Genomic DNA, 11,337 nt, shown 5'->3' on the forward strand with positions numbered 1-11,337 from the left:
CGGGTACAGTGTCTTCTGGAAGTAAATTCTCTTGTTTGTGCTATACACTGAAGGTATTCGGGTTTAACATGACAATACGAATATGAATCAGTAAACCAGATTTTTAGATTTTTCTGATTTTTAAATGTGTGATCAATAATCTAGATATGTTCACCAATTTAGAATATGGTACCTTTTTTAATTAAACCCCACTCAGGAACTCAAACATTGGAACATATGACTCACTAGTGAATTTGAAGGCAGCATTTGTGTGAAGGGAAGTGGTAGCTGAGTGGTTGAGGTGTTGGACTTCTAAACAAAACATGATTAAATGAGTTCAGTTCTATGCACCACCATGCTGGCACTCCTCAACAGCTGTATACATAAAATCATTGTAAGTCATTCTTGCTTACATGTGAAGGACATTGGGTGTTTCTTCTTGCCCAGGTTTGCCCTATTAGATTAACTGTTTAAATCATAAAAAACTCTGAATGTTCACTGTTGAGTTGTACATTGGATTTCACCTTTGGTGACCTAATTTGTTGGTAAAAAGAATACCGATATGTAGAGTAGAGTTCTGCCAGTAAGCAAAACAAGCCATTTAAGCTTGGAAAAGACATAATAAACCAGAGCCATTGCACATATACATGGCCAGCACAACAATTCAGAAAATAAAGAAACCATAAAGTTCCAGGAAAACCAAAAATAAAAATAACTCCAACAGCAATCGATGGCAAAATCGTTTGTAAGAGTTGTAAAGCAAGAAAACCCAAAACAAGTCAATGGCATCAATATGAACTTCCTCGTGGCAGGCGTGATTACTCAAAAAAAAAAAAAATAGGGGAAAATGTAGAAAAAAAAGTTATTTAAGACTGGCCCAGTCAATTACTAGATCTTGAGCGCCATTTCACCTAATGAAAAAGAGACTGATTAGAGGAACCCCACAAAACAAACAACAATTGTATATGCATCAGAGAAGAACATTGCAAAAGATTGGTGATGTTTGTGGGTCTTCGGCTTGATGCTGTTATTGCAAGCACTGGATGCACAACCAAATATTAATTGGTATTTAATTCAGTTTGCTTTAATTTGTTGTTTATTCTTAAACTTTTGTTTACCAAAATAATTGGGTGGTCTGCTACCAAACCTTGCTATGTTACAAGTTTGTTATAACTTATCTGCACATGTAGAGAACAGGAAATGAATGCTGTAAATCTGATTATTATCTCACAATTATCTTTTGAGCTAAAGCCCAAATGATTGCCATTCCAGTACAGTAGAGAGGATTTTATGGTAATAAAATAACTACAGCAATAGGATGTGAGCTTATATCACTGGTTCTTAGTTCCAGACCAATTGGGAAAGATACGACCAATTATTAAGACCTTGTTAGGATCAAAATCCAAATTAGGATTAGGCACAGGTGACAAGCACGACTATTGAAACTAGATTTCAATTATACTTTACAGTAGTCTGGACTCCATTTTGTTTCCTGTCACTGCAGCCTGTTCGTAGGCCAGATTCCCCAGATGACCACCACATCATGGCAAAACACGCCAGCATCTACCCGGCAGATCAGGAGCTGGAAGCTGTGCAGCGTATCGTGTCGCATTCTGAGCAAGCTCTCAAACTGGTGTCTGATTTGCTGGAGGAACCAAGTGGCAGAGAATCTGGGGATAGAAAGTAAGTCTGTCAACTATGTCTGTTTGGAGTATTGAGACATCTACTAAAATGAAATGTGCAGTTCAAACTCTGATCTGAGAAATCTGACATGAATTAGAGGTCATATTTACAAAGGTCTGTGTGTAGATAAAATACTTTTGGAAGCTGGATTATATAGTCACATAAAATATGGATTGACATGGCAGCGGCAGAGCTGCATCTTCCTAGAGACAGAACAGGAAAAGAACGTCTGGTTTTATTTAGGCTTTTTTTTTTTTTTTTGCACAACAAAGGCGTGTTTGTGAAAGGGCCATGATTTGCTGTATGTCTGAACTATAGAAATAAAAGTGAACTATCTGTATCATGTAAAACTGCATAGCATCATATTTTTTCCATTGCATCGAATTGCAATGAATTGCATTGTGGTGAATCAAAATTGGATCGCACTGCATCATATGTATCTTTTAAATGGTAATTTCCTTGGGTATGCATCAAGATGCGAAACACCTCGGCCTCAGTTATGGAGACACACATCCCAGGTGTACATTGAAGCCAAATGGATACTGAAGTATTTGTTCTATTAATATCATGAATAGACACTTGATACTGTTTAGTACAAGATCCCTGTTAATGGATATAATTAATATCTTTTATTTAATTGGTTTGTAACTTGTTAGTCTGGAATAACTGCAGCGTTTGTGTGTGTCTCTGGCGATGTGGCAGGTTGCATCCTCAGGGCCGAGTGCTGAAGGGGGTAATGCGGGCAGGAATCCTAGCCAAAGGCCTTCTGTTGCATGGGGACAGAAACATTCAGCTCATCCTTCTATCTGCCAAGAAACCCACCATGTCCTTGTTAAACAGCATCACTCAACTGCTTCCCAAACAACTGAGGGTAAGTAAACAGACAGTTTCTGTGAAATTTTAACCGCTAGACAAATTCACACAAAATAAGACAGATTTTTTGATCATTTTGGCAGAGTGTTGGTGCAGAGACCACAACGTGCAATGTCAAATATTATACTTTGATATAGGAGTAATAAATCACCTCAGGTCATATGCTCTTTATAAAAGGATCAACTTTGAGGTGGTAGTAAACTGTTCTTCTATGTAGTCATATTTTATGGTTAAAGTGCCTGCTTGTTTAGGTTGTTTTAGGAAATTTCGATTATGCACAGCAGGAGGCACACGTCTAAATTTAATAACTGTGACTGACAAGTTTGTGAGCAGAAATTTTTACAAATTTCCATTTATGAAAGAAAGGGTATAAATTGGGTTTTGTTTCTTCTGCTTTCTTGAGAATTTCATGAATCAGTCACTGACACCATACTGTTCTTGCACGTACTTCCTGATGAAAAATGGTTTCAGTTGTCTAATGACACAAAGTGTGGCTGGAAACACGATGATTATGTTCTGGGTGTAAGAGTCGCTTTACTGTTGGTATTTAAGTCTTTACTCTGCACTCTTAGTTCATTCAAGGCTGCATCCAAATGTGAAGATGGCGAGAAATATAAGTTTGAAATACTTTTAACTGATCTTTATTGCCTGGTTCTGACACCTAAACCCTACAGAGTGAGCCCGGATTATTTACAATAGATACATCAATCCCAAAGCGCACAAAAATAATTTCCAGATTTCAAAATTTCTCATATTATGTTTTTCAGACTTTTTTTCCTCAAAGGGCTACTGATATTATTCAGGATATTATTGGGATGTTCCATCTCTTGCCCCGTTGTCTCCTCTGTAGTGAGTAATAAAGCGTGTCCTTTCAACCGGCAGAACTTTTCTGAAGACCAGTATGTGGTGCAGGCTCAGCCTGAGGAAGCAAGCATCATCATTATTTCCAGCAAGGAACCAAAAATGCAGGTGACCGTCTGTCTTACTTCACCAGTGATGCGTGAGGAGCCTGAGCCAGCACCTGAAAAGGCAGGTGACAATCTGCCTGAGAAAGGTTAGAGACCCCATGCCTCCAAATGTATGTCTCCTTTTCATTAAAAAGAGAAAGAACTAAATTCAAGATAATTAATAATAAATCTGACTCATCTTATTTATATTCCAGCTTATTTTTCACTATGACCATTTCAATCTTTTTTGTCAGTGAATTGGCCAGTCTGTTATTAATTTGGCTCTGATCTAAAGCTGGATCTCTGACCTTTCTATTATGTTGCATGTGTCAACATCTCGTTGACGTGCTGTGCATTACAAGCACTGTGAGTCAGTCACAGAAGGTGGTGTGTTACTCAGGGTATGGGAGGAGGACTTCTTTAAATATTTACAAGCAAAGGGCAATACGTCCGGCATTGAGTATGGAAATGGGGGTGTTCCATTCATCTCAAATAAATGTGTCATTAAATTTAATTGTGCTTCCTTGCTTCATTTCCTTGGAGCTTTTCGGGAAAGAATTAAATAGAAGGAGATAGAAACGCGCTATTACCAAATTTCCCAAAAATGGAACATGGTGTTTGTGGACACCAACTTTATTAATTTAATTATTATTGAATTTCATTTACCATGTTTACACATAATTACACTATATGTGCAATAATGATTTTTTTTAACCTGGTCATGATTTACCATTTCAAAAGTTAGTTATTTGTTTATTAATTTATTTATATCATTTATTTGTCTCATAGGCAAATGTATATTGATATATTTTATACCTCATTCATGGTAATATTCTTTAGAAAAATATCCTGAATGAGGTACAGTATATACCAGTATGTAAACATGCTATAAAAGATTTGAGTTTTTTGGCTTCTCCAGTTTTATGTATATGAATGAAAAATGGAACTATATTTATAGCCAGCCCAGTCTCACTGCATTTCATGATATAGTCACGAAATGTAATCTATTGAGTCGTGTTCACAATCTCCCCTATTTTTTTGTGTCACTGAGGACGAATTTTTATGTAATGTATTTCAATAGGATGTATTTCTGGTGCTTCCGCCAAAGTCTTTTTCTGTCACTGGATACCACAGACGCTGTATTGTTTTTTTCTCATTTGTTACATCTTAAATAAATATTACATCTATTACACTATTACAACATTTAAGCAGGAGAGTTTAAGTCCTGTTTGTTTAAGTCATGTAAGTCCTGTTTGTCTGTTTGTAGTACCTGAAGATCATGCGGATGTTCTAAACAGGACAAAGTGCCTTGAGTACTTGACTGCTCTTCGCCATACTAAATGGTTTCAGGTAAATGAGGTGCACATTCTTTTTTTTTTTTTGTTTGTTTCCTGCTGAAACCATATCAAAGTTTAGCACAGGTTAAGTTTATAGTGCATCATTTTCAAATATAGAGGACTTTTAAACGGGCTTGTCAAAGAAGATACGTTACATTAAAGATGCATTAAATATATTTTCTAGTCAGACACCACAATCGCTACATAAATAAAGATCCAAACAAGCACTGTATATTTATTTAAATGATGCATACCAATCAACTGATGTATATTCATACTCAAAGAAATGATGTCCTTGTCCTGTCCAAGTAATAATTTTATCTTCTATATTTGAGATGTATTTAATTTTCAATGTTTGGAGTCTCAGTACATTTTGTCTGCAGGCTCGGGCAAATGGTCTCCAGTCCTGTGTGATCATCATCCGTGTACTCAGAGACCTCTGTCGGCGCATGCCAACCTGGGGCAAGATGCCCGACTGGGTAAGAGTCTGGCATTTAGCCCACCTAAATTCTAATAAGTAATCTTTCATATTTGCTGCACGAAAAATGTTTCATTGTTGTGTTTTGTGTTGAAGGCCATGGAGTTGCTGATTGAGAAAGCCATCAGCAGTGCATTGACTCCTCTAAGTCCAGGAAAAGCCTTGCGCAGAGTTCTGGAGTGTGTTGCTAGTGGAATCCTGCTGCAAGGTGTATGGATTTATATTGCCAGATTAATGCTTGTTACAGTCCCAATTGAACACATTTTCTTGGTTCATATAGATGTTAACAAAAAGTGTGTATTTCTTCTTCTGTGAGATGGTCCAGGCTTGATTGACCCATGTGAAAAAGTACAAACAGATGCACTCAAGACCATGACCAAGCAAGCCAGAGAGGATGTAACAGCAAGTGCTCAGGTATTCAGAAATACACTGGTGGACAGTAATAAAGTAAATGTAATTTGTTACTGTACTTAAGTACAGTTCAAAATCAAGAATCTTAAGTTTTACCACATTTTTGCGAAATCAGACGTTCCCTTTAATTTGAGTGAATAAAAACTTAACCGGTCAAACACGCAGCAATCCACCAATCAGGGTGGAGCGCATTCTCTGTTTTAAACTTGTTTTGATTGGCATTTGGTGTATCTACTGATCACCAACATACAGTTTAGCATCAGTTCAACAGCACGAAGAACATTTAGAGAGAAATAAATAATGAAAAAACTCCTGACTCGAACTCGCCACAACACCCGTGATTTAATTTTTTTTAAGTAGTTGAAAAGAAGGTTTCGGGCTCATGATAATTGTAATAGAAATCAATCAGTGTTTGAATCATTAATATCATTCTATTAATAGATCAGTGTATCATACTTTGGATAATTAAGTACATTTGAAGGTAAATACTTTTATACTTTTACTCAAGTGAATGTTTAAAAGGACACTTTTACTTTCACTGGAATAATATTTTACAGAGTTTATCTCTACTTTAAGTCATTCGTGTTCTGAAATACATTATGTGAGCAAAAGTAAATTTTCAGTTCAGTTGAACTTGGATATTTAAACCTGTTCCAGCATGTCAGTGCCCCTGTGCACAAAGCCAGCTCCAATTAATATATGCTTCACATGGGTTGGAGTGAAAGATCTCCTGCTATAGTGGTCTGACCCTCCCTACTGAACACTTTTGGTATAAATGTGAATGCTGACTGCACCCCAGGCCTACGCAACTCGCCTACATCAGTACCTGACTTTACTAACACATCCATTGTGGCTGAATGTGCACAAACTTTTTTCCATGCGCTGTAATAAGCACCAGTTATACATGATTCACATTGATGTAACCAGGTTGGATCTTATTCTTAATTCTTTGTTTTAATTGTGATATGCTGGAACAGGTTTGGCTCTCCTAGTTCAAGTGAAGGTAAAATGTAATAGTACCACGTCCAAAGACATCCAATTGCGTGTTTTCATTGTTGTGGTAACCGGCTAGAAAATTTAGGTCCACGTCCATATATCGTATTCCTCATATACCTATTGCTTCATCTGCCAGCTTCCTGCAGTGTGTCATGCAAACGTTTTACACCAGTGTAGGTGTAAGTAATCCAAAACGAATGATTCATCTTCTCCTATTTTGTCATTTGGTATGTAACCTTAAGACCGATGTCGGCTCTTGTCTTACAGCACGCCCTGCGACTGCTGGCTTTTCGTCACATCCACAAGCTCTTAGGGATGGACTCACTCCCGGTGTGCAAGACAAGCATATGCAACCGCAAGAGGCAGGGTGACAAAGCAGATGTGGGGGAAGGGGAGGGCAAGAAGGACAAAAAAGATTACCCGGATGCCTAAGAAGTTCCACAAAAATCATGCGTAATTTATAGTATATTCTGTTTTCATGGTGGGGACGTCTTTCTTTAAAATCGAAGGCAAAAACAGAGAAGTGATGCTTCCTCTTTTCTTGTTTTATTATGGCTGTACTGAAATTAGTATGTCATAGCAAGTCACTGTATGTCATTTAAAGAACAGCAGAGACGTTATTAGCAATTTAAAGTCTGAAAACATAAATAGACTTGAATTTTTCCAATAAAAGCATTAAAAAAATGTTTTTAAAAAGAAAACTTGGCCCCCTTTAAAAACCGCTTTTAAAATTTAGGATTGTTTCATCTTCTGTTGTTTTATTACGTATGAATATTGAAAGTAAAGTTTATATAATCATTAATAATCACAATCACATAGTATTGAAGTTTATTCACACCATCAGCTTATTAAAATTAATGTTTAATTTTGCTCCGAAAAGAAGTGCATCATCTTGTGAACTATACCGAAAAACGTAGGCTGTGTTTTAAAAAACTGTGCCAACTGTTTAAGAGAAAAGAGGCTTTTACCCGTCACATATACATCAAATATACATAACACATTATACAGCAGAGTGAAATGCTGTCTCTCACATATCCTTATGAGAGAATTAATGGCCTTGTTCAAAGGCCAACAGTTGCAGCTTGATAGTGACCTTATTGACCCCTGACTTTCCAATCAGTAACCCAGAGCCTTAACCATTGAGGTACCACTTAGTACCAATTTATTAGGTTTAAAATCCAAGTAATTTCTATTTTCTTGCACACAAATGTTGTATATCTTTTCCATTCTGACCAAAGGATCGCAAGTGTCACAGAAGCGTAATATAGAGGAACAAAATGACCAAATTGAATGAAATTTTGCAACAGAAATGGGTTGTGCTGCAGGATGTTTTCCTTTGTGACTGAAATCAAGGTAGCTTAAAAGAGGACTGAAATAAAGTACAATTGAAGTGTGTGGAACAGGATGGTGAGGATGTTGGTAGTTGTTTCCTACTGTAATAAGATATGCAATACAATGGGCTTATTATTGTTATTATTATTATTATTATCATTATAATAACAATAATTAATTCTGAATTTGTGTTTTGTAGAGTTGCAGAATATTAGTCACATTTTGGTGATGTTTTGGTTAAGGTTGTGAACCTTTCAGAACATCTGTGCAATGCTACACGTATTAAACCTGTACAAAATTGACACTTTTGAAGTTCATTTTATTGGTTGGATTTTAGATGCTGTTTATGAATTTCTGCTTCAATTTATTAATCTATTAAAGCACTATATGACCTAAATATACATAAACTATATGGACAAATGTTTGTGGACAGACCTTTTGAACATCCCCATTCCACTATTGAATCCCATTTGCTGTTATCATAGCATCCTCTCTTCCGGGAAGATGTTTTACTAGATGTTGGAGAATGTTTGTGGAGATTCATTTAGCCACATGGGTGTTAGTAAAGTCAGGTGCAGTCAGAATATCAATTCATCCCGAAAGTATTTTCCTCTATAGCAGGAGATCTTTCACTCCAACCTATTTAAACCATATCTTTGTTGAACTGGCACTGCGCACTGGGGAATTGTCATCCTGGAACAGGTTTGGGTCTCCTAGTTCAAGTGAATGAAAAATTCCAAGCTACTGCGTCCAAAGACATTTTAGTCAATAGTGTGGCTTAAACTTGCTGGTAACAGTTTGGGGAAGAACCAAATGTGGCTGGAAAATTATGTAATTTTGTCTATGTTGTGCATGTGAACACCTGACTATGACCGCATATGTGGGCCTTTCCGAAACTTTTGTATGCCCTTACATTATAGTTTCTTTTCACTGGAACTAATTAGACCTATAATTCCAGGGTCTGTTAAGTGTTATTCCTTATTCAGTAAGGTGTTGGCCCACCACAAGCTACCAGAACATCTTTATTGAGTCTTGTCACAGGTTCTGGATCTGTACAATAGTGATTAACAATGTTCTCCAAAAGATTTGCTTGGTTGGTGTTTTGATGATTCAATTCAGTTTTATTTGTAATTCACTTTTAACAATGGACCATGTCCCAAAGCAAATAAATGAGGCACAATTAAATGATGAATATACATTTCAAATTAATAATTTGGTCCCAATATTGTTATTCGTAATGAGTGAGCCAAAAGGTGTGAGGAAAGAACCTTGAGAGGAACCAGACACACTTGTCATCTGGGTTACACCAAATGTCTATTCATTTCAGTTTCATCATTGGTGAGGTTAACAACTGTTCACTGATGGACACTTGAGTGAAAAACTGTTTATGGCAATTGCGCTAAGCCATTGTAGCAAACCTTCTTCATGGTTTTTGGGTTTCACTCTCCACAGTAATCGTATCTATTTTTAGCATTTCTGCTCGTATCCTCAGCAGGATTAAATGGTTTCTAATTGAAGAACTTCATCAGGACATCAAGATGGATCAGGCAGGTCCAGAGACCAATGTATACAGTGTTCTTACACTGTAGTGTAGAGTTCAGTAGGGTGATGGTGGATGAAAAAAAAAAGCTGGCCCTGAACCTGCTGGTTTTGGTGCGTATGTTCCTTTATCTTCATTTTGATTGAAGGAGGTTAAACAGTTTGTGACTGGGATGTAAAGAGTCCTTGATGATGTTGTGAGCACTGCACAGACATCTGCTGTGGTAAAGGTGCTTAATGGCAGGAAGTTGGGTGCCAGTGATCCATTGGGAGGTTTTGACCAACCTTTTCAGGGTGTTGCGTTCACACACAGTGGAGCCTCCATACCATGGAGTTGGTCAGGATGCTCTTGATGATGCAGCAGTAAAAAATCATTAGAATACAGATCCTCAGAGATTACAGTATTAACATTATAATGAGACATCTCTGTCTACAGTTAAGTGCAAAATCAAACTAAATAAATGAATTCTAATACAAACTAAATGCCCCCCAAAGAATAACAGAGACACCGTACTCCCTCGCCATAGTTTCCATGTGACATTCATTTTTAATTATATAATGCACTATACCTGTCTGAAAGTATCATTTTGTTTCTCCACTCACAGTGAGAATAGAACAATTTAGTAGAGTAGAATCATTTTCCCCGTCATGGGAAGTGTGCTATCATGGATTGCAAGACGTAGGGTCTTGCAATCCAAGATAGCACACTTTCCATGACGGGGGAAAAAAACGCAAGACATCGTGGATGAGCATTTACCACACACCCCTTACACTTACTCTTCATTGTCCAAATAGATTATGAATACATCTTAAATAAATAATTCAGTCCCTATAAGTTAATCCTAATGAGTGAGCGAGAGGGTGAGAAAAAAACTTCCTGAGATGGTGTGAGGAAGGAATCTTGAGCGGAACCAGAGGCATAAGGGAACCTCAGTGTCATCTGGGTAAAACCAAATGTCTATTTATCATAGTTTCATCATATATCAACTGTTTACTTACCACATTTTGCAAAGGGTCTATCGAGCGCACCCTGAGCAGCTGCATCACATTATGGTTTGGGAAGTGTGCTAGCTTGGATTGCAAGACCCTACAGTGGATAGTGAAGACCATTAAGAAGATCACCAGGATCTCTGTTCCCTTCTTTGTGGACATTTATACCACATGCCACCAGCATCATGGCACCCCACACACACTCTTCATCATCCAGCCATCTTGAAAAAGGTACAGAGGCAATTGGACCCTTAAGTCCAGACCAGTGGTGGACAGTAATGAAGTAAATGTAATTACTGTACTTAAGTAGCTTTTTCACATATCTGTACTTTACTCAAGTTTGGGGAGACTTTTACTTTCTACATTTCAGAGTCAAATAGCTTATTTTTTACTCAACTACATTTTGCCACTCAGTCAATCGTTTTTTTGTTTGTACGTTTTTCGCTCATTTGCACGGTTGCGTCAATTATTATATCATGTAATGGTGAATAAACCTGGTCAGGACTTGGAGTGTGCACCCAGAGAAGTTCCCTTACTCATACACTCAGAAAGGAGAGTTGGGTGATGTCACCTCAGCCTTCAGGGTTTCCAGTGGGAGAACTGACAAGTATCCTGTTAAATCCAAAATTGCAAAATACGTGGGCATTGTGGATCTATGTGTATTTTGCAACCAACAGAAAGAATGTATTCCTCTTTTTTTTTTTCCCCCCTTGTGGTGTGGTACAAACTTTTTGGCAGGAACTTAAAAATGACATTTTGAACATTCATGATT

At 37.3% G+C, this 11,337-nt stretch overlaps 1 protein-coding gene across 1 annotated transcript in view; it reads left to right on the plus strand.

Moving 5' to 3' along the window:
- zfr2 (zinc finger RNA binding protein 2) overlaps positions 1–7,405 on the plus strand; it is an 18,237-nt gene extending 10,832 nt beyond the window's left edge. The window contains 8 exon segments of the mRNA XM_046858243.1: positions 1,484–1,662; positions 2,365–2,533; positions 3,418–3,589; positions 4,750–4,832; positions 5,203–5,298; positions 5,394–5,505; positions 5,614–5,711; positions 6,972–7,405. Of these exon segments, the coding sequence (XP_046714199.1) occupies positions 1,484–1,662; positions 2,365–2,533; positions 3,418–3,589; positions 4,750–4,832; positions 5,203–5,298; positions 5,394–5,505; positions 5,614–5,711; positions 6,972–7,136 (1,074 nt within the window). The 3' untranslated portion in view covers positions 7,137–7,405.
- Positions 7,406–11,337: the final 3,932 nt, after the last annotated feature.

This window comes from Silurus meridionalis, chromosome 9 (assembly GCF_014805685.1).
Source record: "Silurus meridionalis isolate SWU-2019-XX chromosome 9, ASM1480568v1, whole genome shotgun sequence".
Lineage (NCBI taxonomy): Eukaryota > Metazoa > Chordata > Actinopteri > Siluriformes > Siluridae > Silurus > Silurus meridionalis.